The sequence below is a fragment of the Eutrigla gurnardus genome, assembly GCF_963514095.1.
Source record: "Eutrigla gurnardus genome assembly, chromosome: 22".
NCBI classification, from domain to species: domain Eukaryota; kingdom Metazoa; phylum Chordata; class Actinopteri; order Perciformes; family Triglidae; genus Eutrigla; species Eutrigla gurnardus.
In genome coordinates, this window is record NC_139933.1 from 16488525 (window position 1) to 16508273 (window position 19749).

A 19749-nucleotide genomic window follows, 5' to 3' on the forward strand; every position below is an offset into this window, starting at 1 on the left:
TGGGACAGGGGGGAGAGGAGAGGGAGACGGGGAGGGAGAGAGACAGACAAGAGAGTGAAGGAGGAGGTTGGGACACTTGTGATGGACTTAGCCTGAAGTAACCATGCATTTGATTCTCTCTCACACACACACACACACACACACACACACACACTAAAGGAAACTGATCAGGACGAATACAAACAAGATACCCGGCAGAGATCAAACAAAGCCGGTTGTAGTGATACCGATCTGGTCTCTCACGTCTGTCTGTCACAGAAAGACGGTGACCACCAAAGATGTGACCACTGAACAACACATGTAACGTTTACACTTAATAGAGCTAACTTTAAGAAAAGTGAGGCTCTGAAGTTTCTCTGACATCAGGATTATTTTTAATCTACCGACCAGTTTGCTGCTAGAATTTGTTTAAGCCCTTCTGGAGACTGATGTCTTTTGTGACAAACTAATTTAAAAAATGTTTGACTTATTGGGAATAAATGTACAAGTAATTAGACCAGATGGATTACATGATAGATTTCACAATAATTGAGCGAGTGCAGCCATGTGGAAACCATCGTCTGGGAGATCTGTTTCCAAGTAAGTAGGGCGGTGATACGTTTTTAAACATTTTTATTGATTTCATCCTGATTTAATATTGTAGCAACAAAAAAAAAGTTACTATTTTTGTAGACTTTGAAGATAAATGTTGCCCTTTTAACAATTACAGACATTTGATGCCTGAAGTCGTAGATTTGGTTTCACAGCTGACTCAAATGTCAAACTCCCACCATTCCCTAATACAAAGTTTGTCATGGACGTGTCCACAAATACTCATAGGATACAAATAGGATATCGTAATATAAATGTCTGCCTTTACCCACTTAGTCGTAGCCACATTACTGATGATTATCCATCAAAAAGCGTATTAACTTCATGAGTATTTATAAATCTAAAACCTCTCTGTTGTGTGTTGCTTGGGGGCCGTGGTGTTTCTGCCGAGGACCTCCTCGGCGGACTGAGGGGGCTGGAAGGTCGCTCAGCAGGGGCTGGGAGCATGCACTCTGCAGAGAGGAGGCTGAGTGCCCACCGCAGTGACCACAGTCTGGAGGTCAGTAGTGGAGTGCCCCCCTTCACCCGCCCCTTCTGTGTTTTATTCCTCCATAACAAAGAAGATAGGGAAACAGGCAGTGACTGAGCAGCACTCGACCGACCGCCCTGTTTGGGGGGGGGGGGGGGATTTTCACTGCCTCAAGTCGAGATGCGGTGCTGACAATGATGCAGGTCTGTTTTCGATCACGAACATTGTCATGTGTTACGGCATCGCCAGAAATGTGCCGAGCTCAGCTTTGGGATTTGGATGACAGTAACTCAGTAGGAGCTCTAGACGGGGGCCAGGGAGTGTGTGTGTGTGTGTGTGTGTGTGTGTGTGTGTGTGTGTGTGTGTGACAGTGGTCTAATTTATGAGTGCAGGCAAAGGAATCAGTCTGCGGTCTGCATCTGAACAACATTGAAACCACGTTTCCCGGGTCGAGGCCACAAGTGCAACGCAAACTGGAAAGGCTACGGCCATTAAGGTCAAGAGCATTAGGAGACCGGGATCTGGAAATGAACAAACCTTTGCTGAAACGTCAGTAGGTGTGTGTGGGGGGGCGGAGGTCACACTCATCAGTCCCCTACCGGTCTGGTTTCTAAGGTGACCTCAGAAAGGCTGTAACCAGGTCCGGCTCTTTCTCAGGCCTAATCAGTGCATTACCACAAAGAAGGACATGTGTCCCCCCCCCAACCCACCACCACCCCCTCTCAACCCTCCCTACTCAATCCGACCAGCATGGCTGGACACAGGCAGCCAATAAAACCAGGATTAGGAGGGTATCTACACACACTGTGCTGTCGCGGAAAAGTTTCTGAACACGCCCCGGTCCCGCCCTGCTCCCTTCACAAACTTCTTTTCATCCGCCTCTGTCTCTCATTCCTTTCCATCTTTCACTCTATTTCACTTGCTCCCGTGTTGATATCCGTCCTCTGCCTCTTTCCTTTCAGGACCCTCGCCCTGTAAGCTCTTCACACAATGGGGCATCCAGAAATTACTCATTTTGCCGGAGCAGTTCAGCAGATTCCCAATGCCCACCTCCCCCCCTTCATGCTCTGGATCCTTGTGCTTTTTTTTGCTGTTATGATAATGAAATGTGCTCCATCACAATGACAAAGCGATGCATGTGTTTGGCTGTGTATGTGTGCATGGGCGAATTTATGTGAATTCACGCTCCTTTACATATTTTTGCATGATATTCACGCTTCCCTACATAATAGTGCAAATAAATGGAAATCTACCGTTCGGGTTTCACAACCAGATTTTCTTTTGCTTCCATCTGTGGTGTAATTGCCTGATAAATGAATACCAGATAATGATAATATTAATGAAGTCCTGGTGTGCAGAGTGCTCTTTATGCACAGGAAGCGTGTTGTGTTTACTGACATGATTTGTGGGGAGAGTTTTGGAAGTCATGCTCCTCCTGATGGGTGAGAGACTGCTGCCTCACCTCAAAGTCCTCGCTAATGTGTCCTGGAAATGGGAGAGTGTTGGATAATATGAAAGCCTTTGTCAGGACTTTTTAAGATGGGGCACAAAGACCCCCCTACCCCCCCACCCCCAAATAAACTTTTTCATTAGAGCAGCAAACACTTCATCCCTCAGCTGTGTAAGGGAAGCTCTATGAGCCGCCCAGCAAGGTCCCACAGGGAAGAGCCTAAAACCTCAGCAGTCTTCAGCCGGACACTGAGGCGGCCTAATTAAAGGGCACTTAAGCCCCACAATGTGCGGTGGTGCAGGTTGGAGTCGGTGGGGGTCCCCACCGAGAGGGACAGAATTCATGGCACTCGTAAACAAGGGAGTCCAGGACAGAGGGACAGAAGAGGGCTATGTGCCAGAGACTTTGTTCACACAAGATGAAGAGTCAACAGCCTCCCCATCCCTCACCCCTCCTTAGCCATCCCCCCTAATAACCACCTTCTTCTGAGGAGCCTGCGAACACAATGCCCTCCCACTCCCCTCCTCTTGCTCTCAATCACCGTTGGGACAATGAGGGGAACCCCCCCACCACCAACACCATCCTTCTGCCCCTCCCCGACCCCCAAACAGACACTTCTTTTATTGAAATTCTTTGGTGTTCTAATCCTCAGCTTCCTCCAGGGGCAATAATGGACTCCCTGCGTCAGCCTTTTCCAGCGAGGCTATCATCCAAGCCTGCCTGGGTCACAAGTCCACCTCTCCTATTGGAGAGCAGTGTCACTCCAGTCACATCCAGCTCTACAGGCCGTATCATATTAATAACCATGCCTGCTTCTAGATGTTCAAGTAGCGTACTCTAGAGCAATGTTTCCCAAACTTTTTTTTTTCAGGCGGCCGACTTTTTCAAAATTACCAACTATCACAATCCAACTCACAATAGTCTTTTAATGGTGAATTTTACTGCCATTTCTGCATCAATGAGATCTTGAATCGGTAAAACAGCCGTTCCAAAGAGACGTTTGAGAAATCAAAATGTTTTTTTCCAGGTGTTATTAAAAACATAAACACACGATAAGAAGAAATAAATGCATTTAAGCAGATTTAACAAGCTATGTAATGCTTTTAATTTCCTCTCATCAGTTAAACAGACTGTACACTAGCCTTTCCTTTTTCTATTCAGCGATGAGTAGGCAACAACACGAACATTCAGGCTCCCTCATGTGGCACAAAGGTGTACTGCAGATTTTAATTTTTATATGTAATAAAAAACTTATATATTTTACAGATATAAATAAGACTATAGAAGGCATTCTGCTCATGTATTTGTGCAACACTAATTAAAGCTCCTCTGGGTCTTTGTGAATGGCTCGGCTTGAAAACTGCTCAGCAACAGACGGTAACGGGAAAACAAACGCAACAATAATCTGATGCTTTACCCTTTCAGATTTCCAGTTGGGAATATTTTAAATCAGATTATTATAGATGTGTTGATTTAAACAAATTCCCCTTCACAGCATTAATATGTTCATGTTGCAGACATGTGGAAAGTGTATATTAAATAATACATATTTTTTCAGCCCAGTAAATGCTGAGTAAAGATTGTACTGTACATTGTGAGGAAGGATTGAACAAAATTAGACCCTGATTTAAAACATACAGGATACAAAAATTCACGTTTTAAAAATGTATTCCTCTGTATTTGTGGAGAGAAACCATATGATTCATGATCATCTTATTTAAGATGATTGAATTCTTTACTAAAAGATGCTCGTCTTATCTGTGTCACAATAAACAGTTTTGTTTTTGTATAAAGTAATGTTTAGTGATTCCAGTATGTTTTAGTGCCATTTTAAGAGATTTCAGCACATTATTTTGATAATGACAATGATAAGTAGACTGCAGTCAGATATGAACTTGTCAAATCCTTCTGTCCTCGTCCTTCTAATCCCTCATGTAGAGGATGTCACCGTAATTTATATAAACGTGACAAAATATTAGAAAACCTCAGCATCAAGCTACGCCACCACAAAGTACCGCTTCCAACATGACCACGGAGTTGAATCAAACATTTTAACATCTTAACAAAAACTGCACATTTAAACTTTTCGTGATGAATGAATAAATCTTGGAATATGTTGTGCTGGGCCGGGTGCAGCCCACTAATAACTGTGTATATTAATTTAGCACGCAGTAGCATCCAGCCACAGTCAAACTGCCACCATGTTGTTTCATGTTAGAAGGAGGATCATGCAGACTTATAATTATTCTACATGTGTAGGGAAAAAAAACATGGTTGCAACATAAACATTGGCTTTATAGGATGCAGTAATGTTTATGATATATGCCTTCATAAACTAAAAATAAGATGTACAATCTAAAAATATGAGAACAGCGAATGAGCTTGGCTTAATTGTTATTCCATTCATCTCGCCTGCTTGTGTTAAAGTTACTGAGTGTAGGTGCTTCACAGCAGGACTGCAGGAGGCAGCGACCAGTTACATGTGTGTTGGCGGTGACACCTGCTGGTCACACACCGCAAGAACTTCTAGATCGTCGAGCATGCATGAAATGTCTTGTAAGCATGAAGCAATGAGCTTGTAACGTGACGACTGCAGCCGCAACAGTTATTTTTAATATTTGTTTGATAAATCGGTCAATAAAAATGTCAACAATCGGAACAAATGTCCATTTAAATTTACTAGAATCGTACTAGAATTGTCTAAATAAAAATTATACACCAGAGGAAAAAGCAATCTTTGTATTTAAAATCTTGCATTGCTCTCAGAACAGGAGCCGAGTGTGTAAAACATTGTGTTGGATGCTGTGAATTACAAGTTGCTGAACAGTTTTATTTCTAACCTGACAGAATTGCAACATGGCTGCAATCGCTCTTACAGCAAGGGATGTAACATTAAATTAGCCTTTGAGTTTTGACTAATGCAAGAAACATTCGCCCGAAATATGATTTCTCTCCAATTAATAGCAAAGTAAAGTAAAGACCAGACCATCTTAAATGTTTGGTAAACCATTAGCGACTACCAAAGATGACATTAAATGCCAGCTCTCTTAAGGAGTATTCAACAAGTCAAAGTAACCATTTACTTCATAATAATCCTAATGTTCGAAATTAGTTCATCAACATAAAACAAAAATGCTGACGAGGCATAAAGTTCCTCGGTTCAAATCCCAGTCCTGGTCCTGCCCAGCATAAATGCATGTACAGGATTATAGTTGTAAACTTATATTTGATAATTAAATGATTTGTCAGGTTGACCTTTTACATAAATTATTTTTGGATGTCATCAGCAAAGAATGTTTCTTTTTTTTCACAGCCACTGATGCCAGAACAAAGTACAACATGAAATGCATCCCATCATGAAAAAAGCTTTCAGTCCTGGCATGACTTCTATTAAGTGAATCACATTACGTCTGAAAGGCTCAGCCAGATGACCTGCGGGCATCAGCCGAAGTGCAGAGAAAGATAGAGGAACACATCTTAACAGCTATTAAATGTGTGGTTGTGAGGAAATGGATACAACTGCAGGACTTTTGAAGCTTTGATATTTTTTTTATTACCATCGGTGGAAGCCAACATGTTCAAAGCTCTGATAGCCGCTCCTGCTGGGCTGAAGTGTGAACTGTTGTCTTTTCCAGATGGGTGCCGTTCAACAGAACATAAAAGTGAGGAACCCATATTTATGAATAATTTCAAAACAGTTTATTTGCTATCAATCGTCACATGTATACAACCTTCAATTTGCAAAGAATGGCTTGTGTTCACATTGATGCAGTCTGCAGAGCATCCTGATTTCATCGTGTGAGTGTCTCCTGTCTGTCCACAGCTAATCTTGTATTGTGCTGCAGCAACATGCATAATGTGCTGTGTAATATTTGTAGTTGGCCAGTTGTAGCTGCATCCTCCAGAACCTTCGAACTGACTGACTGTTCTACTGTTTAGGCGCTGGCTGCCTGTTGACTCCTAAATCACTACTCATAACTGCTCACTTTGATTGTATTTTGCATGTTTGACTAAACTGCTGAACATCAGCTTCTCCTTTCAGGCAGGCAGCTTGGTGAGTATAATTATTTTTTTGGCAAGGTTTTATGACACGCCAGCCCGGGCTATGTCGGCGCCCTAGGCCAGATTTTTGATATTAATTACACATAATAATACATACTTCAAGAAACTTTTGAGAATACATTTAAAAAGACTTCCATTTATTTCTTAACACACCTTGACTGTAAAACAATATAATGGTTAAATATATTGGTTACTTGCATCAAGTCATGATAGCAGGCGGTGTTGATCACGTTGTCGCCTCGTCACTGACAAGTTTTTGTAATGAATCTGTTGTAGGGGTGTGAATATTTGGCTTCACAGCGATTCGATTAACGATACAGTAGTTGGCGATTGGATTCAAGGACGATTTTTTTTTTTGGAACGATTTGATTCGATTCTGTAAACCACGATTCGATTCAGTAACTTGTAACCAAAATTCTATATCCATGAAATAAACATACAATAATGCAAGTGAGACTATCTGTATTCTTCTGAAAGGTGAAAAAATAACATATTTATTCTATAAAAAAGTAAACCTGCATAATATTTTATGCTGAATACAAAAATGTAATTAAAATATGCTCAGTTATTTTTAACCTTTTCAGTAGACTACATGCTGGCAGGGGAGAGAGTGTCTTAAACGTATTAAAACATTAATCATAAGTAAGAATCACGATTAATCCGATTAAATGCATTTATATCGATTATTGGTGAAGCCAAAACGATTCATTCTATTTATTTATTGTAGCAGATCGATTTAGTAGAATCTATAGGACTGATAATCGATTCATCGATTAATCGAATGAATCGTTACACCTCTAATCTGTTGTTGTTTATAATGTTGTTGGTGTGACAATGATTACTTTACGAGCATATTCCACTGCAACAGAAAGGAAAAGCGACACTATTCCAATGTCACCACCAGAGAGCGCACTTTCACTGAAAAAAAACAAAACAAAAAAAAACTCTTGACTTGTCTCGACAGTTATGGTTTGTATTGATAAGATTGCAAAATACACGCACACATTCATTGCACTTTACTGTATTTACGAAAAGGTCACGTCTCCTTTTTAAATCTGCATTGTGCCCCTCGGTGTCAAATACGTGCAGATGATGACTCTCCTTGGTCGTCATCCTCCTCGGGTCTGTTGTACCCATGTCGTGTATTTAGCCATTGTTCCGATGCCAGCGATGATCTCACATCCATAGTTCGCATTTGAACAGAGCTCTAGGTTTTCACAGCTATAAGACGTCTATAGCACCCAAGGCGACCAGCGCAGGAGGGGAGTCCACTATGGGCCCGGCCCAACCTGTTTCATGCCACTCATCGCAGGGGCACCCTCAGAGACAGTGGGTGTCACGTAACATCGCATGCAAGTAGAACACAGTTGACCCCGCTGGCCTCAGGCTACCATGGGCCTAAATTAGTATTGGGGCTTATCTTGGAATCGAGAACATGACACTGTTGATCTTTGATTTTGGGACCGGAGTATTCGCCCCGTCAGTCATCCTTCGTTGCCTCTAGCGAGGTCTCCTCTCACCTTGGGTGCTTTGGTAGTCAAGGGCCTCCTTTTGTACCTGGGTTTACAGACCTATAAGTGGAGGGGCGTCTGAGCCGGGGGGCCTGTTTTAATATCACAGAAATCACTCAGTGAATTTAGCTTGTAAACAGCTTATCTTGAGACTTAGGGATGGCTGAATCGGTCATTCTGATGGTCGGTGGGTCGGTCCAGAATGAAATAGTTCAACAATTACTGAAGAGATTTCGTAATAACAGGGTCTGGGGATGAATCCGCGTGATGATATCCTGACTTTTGCTCCAGTGCCACCAGAAGGTTGACATCTGGTGTGAAATGTCTCAACAACTATTTGAGGGATTGCCATGAAATTTAGCACATTCATGTCCCCTATCTATCTATCTATCTATCTATCTATCTATCTATCTATCTATCTATCTATCTATCTATCTATCTATCTATCTATCTGTCTAACTGTCTGTCTGTCTGTCTGTCTGTCTGTCTGTCTGTCTGTCTGTCTATCTGAGACATAGAAATAGAGGGAGATAGAGAGACATTGATAAGATACAGCAGCAAAGGGGATAGTGCAATAACGAGGCAAAACAGAACAAATGTAATAAATAAGTAATTATATTGATATTATGTTTATTGTTATTGCACATGAATGAATGAGTGAATAATTTGGTATTTTGTATTGTTTTTAAAAGCATATTGAATGTCATGAATACGTTTCCTCGTATAAAACATGCTTTCATTTCGCCGTTAACCAGCTGTCAATCATGCCCCAGCTCTCTGGTCCCGCCTCCGCTGTGACGCCGACAAGGGGGGGTGGGGGTCCACGTTCTTTAAAAACGCATTAGACACCGATTGGTCATCCGTGGCCACCTGACACACAGCAGCCAATCACAGCAGAACGTGAACCCTAAACCGAATTACGGGGCCGTGGAAACGAAAAGCGGTGACGTTACATCATGAAGTGTGCCGTGTTGTCACCAGCTGTTGTCTGCAAGACGAAGGAGACGCGTCTCGGTTGATGGTGAGCCGGGACCAGCGGACCCCGGAGCGCTGAGCGGCGCTGCTCGGAACCCGAACGACGGGACCGGATGCCCGATGGAAACACCGGAGCCCCGCCAGTCTCCCGGTGCTAGCGTCACTTACATAACGGAAGGCATCGATACAACCGATAACGGACTCGCGCCAACACGGGTCGGAGAGTTGAAGCCATTTTTCTCTGCTGTGAGTGGAACAATGATTTATTGCCGTTTTACGTTTGCGTTGCTCCCGTGTTGATCCGTGGAGCCACGTTACGGAGCATTATGCGACCAGTTACTATTGAGGCAACTTCCAGGAGGGCATGCTGGGATGACCAGGCACACACTCACTTCCTCACCAGCATTACTTGACATGATGATTTTAAAAAAACGTATCCATTCGTTGAAACCCACGTAAAATACTGGTGTGTGATTGGCTGGCAGGTGCCCGGTAAACTCATCATGACTTTTAGTTTATTGCTTTAGCCTCCTCGGTGCTCTGGTTGGGTTAAAAAGCACTTATAACATGTAGCACCTGGTTTCAAATCAATATTACTGTAGCAATGATACGTTATGTTATATTGATAAATAAATGATGTGATATCATGATGTTAACTGGCTTTCACTGTTATCAGTTTGCTTTAATTGTTTTTTATGAACAAAAATATGTTGAGCTCACATACAGCGATCATGATCGATGCCTTCTTTTTGTAATTTTCACTGAAATATTGTAAATACATTTATGTATTAATCCTACAGGGGTCTAAGTAAAATAGTGAATTAGTATTTTAAAGGATCACCCAACCCGACTAGAAGTGATTACTGTCCTCGTTGAGTTAGGAGGAAGTCATTAAAGTACTGACAGGATACTTCAGGTAATTTCCACATAATCCTCTAGATGATGACTTGTTTCTGTTTATCCTCCAGCAGACAGTCCCGCCAGCTGGCTTGTGACGGAGACCATCTGGTACAGTAGGAGGAGCGCTCTGAAGCGGCACCGCCGCCATGAACGTGGGCACGGCACACAGCGAGGTGAACCCCAACACCCGGGTGATGAACAGCAGAGGAATGTGGCTGTCGTACATCCTGGGCATCGGCCTCCTGCACGTCATCCTGCTCAGCATTCCCTTCGCCAGCGTCCCCGTGGTCTGGACCCTCACCAACCTCATTCACAATCTGGTCAGTGGAACCAAGGCACCGCCGCCAACGCACTTTGCACTTGAAGGACGTTGAATGAGTCGATGGAGGACTCACACGGCGCAGACATTTGGGAGTTATGAGTCACGGGGTAACAAATCTGCACCGAGGTTTTGTAAGAGGAGAGGAAAGTTTGGCTCTTAGTCACGTTCTTTGTTCTCCATAAGTTTCAGGCAGCATTTCATTCTGCCTGAAGTATTCCTCAGTCTGTCGTCCTGAATGTTCTGCTCCCGAGGACGATATTAAACAGTAAATGTGGTGGTTTTTTTCGATCTGGGACCAAAGTAAGGCGACAGCAATTTTTAAAAATCTGTCCAGTAATGAGGGAGAGCGCTGTGGTGGCAGACACCAAATGAACTGCAATTTAATTACTCTGCAGGGCAACTCCGTCACCGTGGATTTATGCAACTAAAAGTGCTCGGTTTAACCTCTGAAAGGCTCAGCTTGTTATTATAATTGTCTGACAACATTATGGAAAAGGACTCTAGGGAGAATTAAAATGCTTTTTTTCTTTTCTGGTCTGTTTGTGAATATCAAGCCGCAGCATTGAAATCTTTTCGATGACACTAAGCTATGCTTTTCTCTTCTGGCTCCTCTCTCACTCACGTTTCTACCGTTGTCTTGTCCAACAAGTCACACGGCACAATGACCCGATCTCAGTCGGGTCCTTTAAATACTGTTGAACACTCTGAGCCTGTCGTTGGCAACAACTCCTTTAAGAGCTCATAAACTCATAATCTGTTGTCCCCTTGAGTCACTTTATACACAAATACATGAGTAAATAGTTCAGGTTGAAAGTCACTGTCGCCCTTAAACCCCTTAAAGCCCTTAAACCCCCACCCTTATATGATATTCTTCCAACAGTGTGTTTAATAGTTGTTTAAAAGCAGATTTGAAAGTCAAGCTGAAATAAAGAATGTGTTTTAACACTTTAGATCACATCCCTGATGATATTGTGCACGTATTGAACAATATATGCAATTTTCAGAAAAATGCATTTCTTTCATACGCTGCCGGTTGGTTTTCATGTCTATAGAATGTTCTCAGTGATATCCGTCATATATATTAGCTGCTGATTGTACGTTACAACAGTGTGCTTGTTGTTGTCCCTGACTGTGTGTGTGCTGTCTGTTGCAGTGCATGTACCTCCTACTTCACACGGTCAAAGGGACGCCCTTTGAGACCCCCGACCAGGGCAAGGCTCGCCTGCTGACACACTGGGAGCAGATGGACTACGGCGTGCAGTTCACTGCTTCACGCAAGTTCCTCACCATCACGCCCATCGTCCTGTAAGTGGCCCCTCTGAACCTGAACGCGTCTTCACAGCAACCATGAATTGACTCAGATTGAAAGGTTTAAATATTTCAACACGAGGGAGAAGGGAAAGCCTATTAGCGGTGAGACTCTCCTCCTGCCGTCACTGAATCAGAAATGGAGACCAAACCTTCTGTGGCGGCCTGTGGTCTCCCAGAGGTCTACGATAGAACCTCACATTAGTCCAGAGACCAGACCAGAACCCAGAGACTCTGTGGAACAAACAATGAGGTCGCTGCTGTGTTTATGTCTAGATGACGTTACTTTAAGTGTTGATGGAGCAGCTACAGTGTTAGCATAGCATACCTCAGATCGGACCAAACTCCATTCAGAAAACAAGCATTTTAAAAGTTGCTTGCTCGTCGTCTTGCAGACAGACCAAACAAGCCATGGCTTTGGATATTCTACAAATTGCCGTCATTATGTTTTTTACTTTGATATCCTTTTTTTACCCGTTTATTGAAATAAAATCACAATAAAATAGTGTATTTATTGTTGGTCAGCTCAGCTTGAACATTGTTGTGACAGCAGTGTTATAAAGGCCTCGTAGTCTGTTGGTTTTAGCAGGAGGAGACCAGACGGAAACTCTACATATCTGTGTGTCTTGAGATCCTTTTATCACGTCATCACTTGTTTAGCAGAGAACAGGGCGTGCACTTCTTCATTCCAAGCCCATAAAATCCCTTACTCATGTGTGCCATTACATCTAAAACAGCGTCTGCCTCAACGGGAACATTCGTGTATCTTTTGCCAGCGGATTAAGCAGCACACAGTCGGTGCTGTGAACTCACTTCACAGGCCTTTTCTGCGTGTTTTGTTGCTCGGTTGCTCTCCCCGTCTGTTAATTGGGTCGTTCTCCATTTAAAGAGAGACACGTCGATGAACATTGCAGCGTCACAGGTCCCCGTTTCAGTCCGTTGAACCGATGTTGCAATCCTGATGTTTGGCGTGTTGAAACAGATGATAGATGAAAGCGTTGGCACTGTGTGAGGTACGAGTTAGGAAACGGCTAGCTGTGAATTTCAGAGGGGAAATACAGGTCAAAGGTTAAAGACCCTTCTACCGTTGGTAAACGACAGCAGAGTGCAGGAGCCTGCCAGATGGTGAAAGCAAGCTAAATAAATTGACTTTCCAGATAATGTGTGCTTCAGTGAGAGGGTAGAATACAAGTGGCCCAGTATTTAGTGGTGCATGCATGCATTTGGTGGAGAAACCTGCTGTAACGTCCGTAGGACAGCAGTGCAGAGCAGCGTCCGGTGGTGCACCAAGACGCAGTAAAAGCACGCACACAGAGGGACGGTTACTATGTACTTATACTCTGAATGTTAAGTAGAGCTCACTTAAAGAGTGACCGTTGGTGATCCTGTCTTGAGTTCTTTGAAGCTTGATTCTGAATAAATGTTTTCGGTTCTGCTGACTGAACGTGCAACAACAGCTGGTAACAGTTTTTAAAGCTTTGCTAACGCCATTTCCACACGCCACAGGGAGTCAGTGTCATCACGGGGACATAGTAACCGCCTGCCAGTGGCAATGTGAAAGGAGTGTAGAATTTCAACATTTGCAATGTTGCATTGCTGTCACTTTGTGAATCTACTTCATGTTAACAACAAAGCCTTTAAAGCCAGGGGAAACGGGACATCCCTCTCTGACTTCTTCCTCGCCCAGTAGTTGGAGTTAATGTGTGATGTCTGCTGGACCGGAGGAGTCCTTCCTCAGGCTTCGCTTAACTAAATGCAATATAACTGTTCCTCATTTCCACCCTTAATCCTTATTCTCTGTTTATCTCTGATTCAGGTACATACTAACCAGCTTCTACACCAAATACGATCGGGCCCATTTTGTGGTCAACACTGTTTCCTTGCTCACTGTACTGATCCCCAAGCTGCCCCAGCTGCACGGCGTGAGGATCTTTGGGATTAATAAGTACTGACAAGGCGGAAGAGGACACCTCCCCCCCCCCCCCCCCTGAGTCCCCGTGGACCGCTGAGAGCACACAGAGTATCAGGCCTCTGACTAGCTTGCAGATCCACGAGGATCTCTGGCTCTCGACTCTGCCGAGCAGCACCCTTAAGTGAGGCCCACGGGGGATACTGCCATGGTACCGAGCCCCCAGGACGGACACGCGGTGCACACATAGGGAGCGTGTGCTGCTGACGATCTCTCCGGAGTTCCAGGTTTTCAGAGACGCTTTGTTCAAAGGGAGTATTGTGATTATGTCCATTTCTGTAGAAATGAGAATCTTGTGACGTGACAGGTGTCAGGAGGACAACGTAGCAGGCTGTAGTCCAGTTATTTTGTATGGAATGATACCGTGCTGTATTTATTCAGCCGCACTCCCGACCAGAAGCTTCCTCTTTCTTCAGGTTTCAGAAACGATATTTAAATGAACCGGTGAGGGACCCGTGAACGGCATTGCAGAGGCGAGACACAAGAAACCACAAGGTTTTATATTTAGCTCTCTGCTCGGGCCAAGATTGCAAAGTTAAGCAACGCTTATTTTAATCCAACCCTCTCCATATTTGGACTCCTCTTGTCCTGGTTTGTGTCTCAGTAAGCCTTCTGCATAATCACTCTACTGGCTCGACACAGAAAGTCCCGCGGTACGAATGAAGAGTTAAGTATTTCTGTCCTTACTTCATTCACGGTTGCAATGTTTTGACAGACTGAGATGTTTTCCCTCTTCAGCTGGTGGAAGTCGGTTTTCCAAGGAAAGTGCAGCTTTACTGTAGAATGTGGATTCGGAGTTATGTTACGAAGCTGCTTTCCATTAGAGAAAGAAGAAATAATGTGGTTTTAAAGTCTCATGTCACGTGTACGAAGCTTTCTTAGTGTCCATGAATCCTTTCAAACACGCTCATTTTACAGGTTCATACTTGGTCTTTGAGTTTCTACTAGAACGTTTTTACATGTTAAAAACACATTCTTTTTCTCATAACCGTCTGAATACACCTGTATTCTCCCTACATTTTAGCACTCTTTCATGTAAAAGCCCAGTCTGCTCTGATTGGCTGGCCAGAATAATATGGTGCCCCTTTACAAAAAGTACTGTGTGTTCCACTAAACCATACTACCATCCAGTATGCCAGAACAAGACGTGTCCCAATACAAACATACCAGGGTGTCTGGTTCTGACCCACAATCCATGTTTGAGCATAAAGGGTCAAAGTTCAAGGTGCAACGTTGTGAGGAATGTCCAAATTGAATGCATACAGCATGCAACAGTATGACCCAATCCCAGTCTATAGCTCTGTCTGACTGTCATCGAGGGCTTGAAGAAAAAGAGACTTCCTCTTTAAAGGGAAACAACAATGTGATGTATTAATGATGAGCCAACACTGCAGACACCAAATAAACTTTTATTCTGTTAGTTCACCTGCAAAAAACCATAATAACTAAATAAACTGAATGTTATAAACATTTTTGCTGCAATGAGAGTCAAACAGTAACGTTTCTACTCTTTCAGTAAAGGTTACGATAGCAAACACCCTTTTTTTTAAAGAGAGATCTTCTCTCTTAAAGGAACAGTGTGTACGATTTAGGGTCAAATTCATAACTAAGTGTTCATTCGTATATAAAATTAAAAAATAGTGTTTTCAGGTTTCTACAGTAGCCCAGAATGGACGAACCAAACACTGGCTCTCGAGGGAGCTTTTCAAGTTTTTACGTCACCTGAAGTTCACCGTAGTTCTCCGACGCGCTTGGAAAGGGAGGGGTGATCAGTTGGATGCAATCTGCAACCTCGCCGCTAGAAACCCCGCACACTGCTCCTTTTAATGATAAATATATCTTTAGTGTACGGACGTTACCCTGCAAAGTGTTGGCCACACTTCTTACTCAGCAGTAGCGGTAGCAGTAGCCATGGTAGCGTAGACATTAATACCACTGACGGTGGCAGACGTAGTAGAAGTGGAAGCACAAAGGATGAACTCAGATCATATTGGATCCTTGTGATTCATATTAATTACAGCTCAATCCCAAACGTTTCTATTCTGTTCCTTCTTTTAGCGGTTTTAAGTATTTCATACAGAACATGGACCAGAGAATTGTGCGTTTGTAAAAACGAGTTGATCTTCTGCTGCTTTTTGGTTTCTTCTTCATGTTTCTGAGATATTGTCACCACAAAGGGCTCGACTTCAAGGACAAAGTGATAATCCATATTTTAATATTGTTTTTTTACTGGACTGTCTAGTTTTATTTGTTTTTTTTAAAGAAGGTTGAACTGAATGTTGATTAAATGTGAAACAATGGCTTTTTGATGTTGATCAGCGTACTCGTGTGTTTTGTGAAGGAAATGTGATCTTCTGTAAGATTGTTTGACCCCAAAATACAGTATTTTTCAAGTATCATCTCAAAATCCTTTCTTGCTCCTTTTGTATCATCGTATGATCTGAGATTGTTTGGTCGTTACATGATGAAACCGGTGGGATCCTCCTGCCTTTTTGTGGCTTTACTTATTAATAAGGTTGGAAGTTTTAGCATGAAAGCTAAATGTAGATAAAAAAAAATCTTATCGTCAAGCTTTAATTTAAGTAGTGTGGATTGATTTGTCCACATTAGTGGTGTGTGAAAGAAATGGGTTTTTTTCTAGGTGGAAAATACTTAATTTCAATTGAAGCTGATTGCGTTGCAGTAGTTTTCCTGCAATAAACCGGTCAAATAAAAACGCTGGGATCGTCCTAAACCCCTCCGGTTTTAAACCCTCACTGCTCCGCAGTCGCTGCTTCAAATCTAAAATGTAACCCAACGGCCTTTATTTCGACATTGCAAGCTGATCCAGCCGCTGTTACACAACACCAGAGGCTTGTTAAACATTGATTAAGTGAAAGTAATGATGAAGCATTAGAGCGGCTATAACAGGCTGTCATCGAGATCTGCAGTCGAAAATATGTGTGTGAGAAGTAGTGTTATTTGTATGTTTTCTAATTGATTTATTTGATTTATTAGTTTATGATCCTGGCTGGAAAAACTCTAACTAACTGAAGTTAAACTCTGCAGTCTGTGTTTTGAAAGATAATTTCAGACATTCTGTAAAGCAGACATGTTTATCGTGATGAATTCGTCAGTATCACAAGTGCATTTATGGACTTTCATGTCAGTACTGCCACTTTAAATATCTGAGGTTAGGACTTGTACCTCCCAGTATCACTTTATTTTTTAAATCTCTACATTATGAAGTAAAAATACTACTGGTAAATATGTTTTGAGAACGAAATAAAAAGAATTTAAGATGAACATGTAATACAGCGAACCGGCTGTCTGTAAGGGTTCAAATTAATTTAATATTTATATTTCCTTGAATGAAAATCAAATTAACATCACTTTTCTCATAAGCACTTACATTTCTCATTATGTCCATTTATATATAACAGGCATTCAAAGAAAGACAAGGGAGCGTGTTTAATCATCCTTTTTTTCTGATCTGATTTATGTTATGGTTACTTTATTTAATTACATTGAGTAATTGAATAGATGTTAAGCCTGATTAACCATTCCTTTAAGTAGCATGTGCATTTTCATATTATTATTTTTTTATCATACGACCTAAGCCTCTGGGCGTATGATGTGGATTTGTGAAAGAGAACTCATGATCCAATTAACTGAATTATATCTTTGCCTTTGAAGATTTGAGGCGTACAATCATATGTGTTGCATTGTAATTATTAACCGTATCAGTGCTCGTGTTGATAAACGTTTAAATTCACTGCTCCAAAAAAACCATGGGGAACTTGAGCTTCCTAAATGTGCAGCTTGATCTCCCAGACGTTGAACTGACTGTTCCCTTCATTTATTTTGTCGTTGAGTATTTGGAGCTGCTTCACAGAATAATATACGCGACTCCAACTTCCAACTCTGTCCAGCAGAGGGCAGCAAATGGCCGTCGTTGACCTTAATATGAAGCGACATTCAACCCCTATAAATAGGAACGCCTAGAGAGAGATTATTGCTCTTTCTCTTTTTTATCCGCATGTTCTCTCTGCTCATTCACTCATTTATGCAAATCCAGCTTCACAGTCTCCTGGACATCCCAGAAATAGTCCTCAGTTTGCCAAGATTCATATGAAAATATATGTGTGAAAATGAAAATGTGTTTTCGTGAGGAAGATATGCAATATTCAATGATGGAGCTAAGCTCTATTTTTATGTGCAACAGTGGCAGAAGCAGATTTACTGTGACATGATTTCTGTATTATTTTCAATAAAATGCTGCATACACAATAATGCATGAGTAATAACCGTCTAATAATAACAGCACAACACTCCTTCTGCATCATATACCATTTTCTTCATTCGTTAAACTTATAATACGTTCAGTTAAGTAACAAGATTTTTTCTTGCAGTGGATATTTGTTTTTTAAATATTGACTGTTTTCTGCATCATGCATACTTTTTCTTTTAAAAACATCTTCCTGATAATAGGCGTTATAGGAAGTTATTTGCTTATTTAGTGTTGTATTACTTGGCTCACCTCAGTGAGACCTATTCTTTTCTTTTTTTTGACAGGATAATGACTGTGTTTTGAAAGTAATTATTTTTAAAGCAAAATTGATTTGATTGTTTTAATGAGCCCCACTTACCTTTTTAAGTTATTCATTATATCGTCTGGTTAATTCTTTCATACTTTTACATTATCGTGTTGTTTTAAGTACATAATCTCACTTCACACAGCTGTGTAAGTGTGTGAGAATCTAATCATCCAAACCAACGCTCATTCTGATGATTCATTCTGACTTCCACTGTAACTCTGAGAAGTTTGTGCTGACGCACGTCTTCCTCCTTCTTGGAGGAAAACAAAGTCACATGGTCCGCCACACAACCAACAACAGCATTCAATATGGATGACGACCCCCCCTTCCCCCCTGCCCCCATCGAGCCCTTAGCAACCGTGTGGCGATGCAATCTTCTCAGATTGAGTGTTTGAAATATGCATGCCCCATGCAGCGAGGCTCCCACGGCGCGTGCTCTGTTTTCCGGCATTGGGGTGGAGATAAAACACAACAAGCCATAGATTGGTTCTCTGGGTCGCCCCGCTGTGACATTGACACATTTGGACCAGATAATGATGAGCCAGGTCACGAGCGTTGTGTTTCATGCAGGCGGGAAGAAAGAGAAGTGCTGCTCCACGGAAGCGGTTCACTATAAATAGAACCAAACAAGAATTGGATCAATTAATCATGAGCTCTGGAGACCCCGCAGGGTTTTTGAACTAGCTGAGGGGGAGCCAAGGGCGGGACTGACTACAGGAGACAGCGTCCCCCCTTGAAGCCGCCACGCTGTCACTGAAATGCACTGTGGGGCTCCCAGTGGGTACGGGAGGGGGGGGCTTTCTTAAGGTCAGTCCTCCTGTTTAATGGCCGCTCCGCCGAAACACACACATGTGCTGAAGTCTTGTTAAAAGTAGAAATAGATGTGGTACGGAGCAGAACCGACAGTACAGGATGCTGATTATACGTCTGACGTGGCAGCGTGGGCCGATGTATGAATGTGCTTTCTCCCTGAACACCTCCTCAACACTGAAACACATAATCACGCCTTTAGTCCACTCCATGGAGTTCAGAAAGAGGTGAGCTTTCAGAAGAGGACGCAAAGGGTCAGAGTTCAACTAAACTTAACAAAACCAACGTGTGTGTGTGTAAGGTTCTGCAATCAATGACCAAGCTGTTGAGTCTGTCCAGCATATAAATAACTGGGGACAGTTATTGATGGCAGGCTGTCCTTTGAGCATCAGGTTGATGCCGTGTGCAAAAAAGCCAACCAGCGCATGTACTTTCTTCAGAAGCTCAGGAACAGAAATATTGACTCCAAGTTCATGGAAATGTTTTATTGAATCTGTCCTGACATTTGCTTTTATCTGCTGGTTTGGATCAATTAACCTGCAAAAAACTGCAACAGACTCCAGGGCATAGTTAGAGTGTGCAGTAACATTGTTGGCACTCCACTAACAGACATTTCTCTTTTGTACAAAACTAGGGCCTTGAACAAAGCGAAACATGTCCTGTCTGACCCGAGCCATCCTCGAGCACCTGAATTTAATCTGCTTCCATCTAGACGCAGATTTCCGGTGATTTAAAAAACCCTGGGTTCCAGTGGCCATTGGCCTTCTTAACAGTCGACAGCACTGGGGTCACTTTAACGCCGCTT

General features: G+C 42.5%; 2 protein-coding genes across 3 annotated transcripts in view; both read left to right on the forward strand.

Annotated features, from left to right (window-relative positions):
* The window catches only part of psmd11b (proteasome 26S subunit, non-ATPase 11b), a 76828-nt gene extending 58263 nt beyond the window's left edge, over window positions 1-18565 (forward strand). The window contains exon 13 of the mRNA XM_084001916.1: window positions 18550-18565. The gene's annotated coding sequence lies outside the window, so the exon portion shown is untranslated. The remainder of the gene's footprint in view (window positions 1-18549) is intronic.
* ormdl3 (ORMDL sphingolipid biosynthesis regulator 3) lies at window positions 9018-15956 on the forward strand. Of its 2 annotated transcripts, none has more exons than XM_084040686.1 (4): window positions 9018-9304; window positions 10027-10278; window positions 11434-11585; window positions 13405-15956. In XM_084040686.1, the coding sequence occupies exons 2-4, from the start codon at window positions 10105-10107 to the stop codon at window positions 13538-13540; spliced, it is 462 nt and encodes a 153-aa protein (XP_083896812.1). In that variant the 5' UTR covers window positions 9018-9304; window positions 10027-10104; the 3' UTR covers window positions 13541-15956. The 2 variants fall into 2 exon arrangements, with proteins under 2 accessions (XP_083896812.1, XP_083896813.1); XM_084040687.1 differs by having other exon boundaries at window positions 10030-10278.
* Window positions 18566-19749: the final 1184 nt, after the last annotated feature.

Coding starts and splice junctions, on each gene's coding strand:
- ormdl3 (XM_084040686.1), top strand. CDS start 10,105: ATGAACGTGGGCACGGCACACAGCGAGGTGAACCCCAACACCCGGGTG. Junction 10,279..11,433: donor CCAACCTCATTCACAATCTG/GTCAGTGGAACC, acceptor TGTCTGTTGCAG/TGCATGTACCTCCTACTTCA. Junction 11,586..13,404: donor ACCATCACGCCCATCGTCCT/GTAAGTGGCCCC, acceptor TCTCTGATTCAG/GTACATACTAACCAGCTTCT.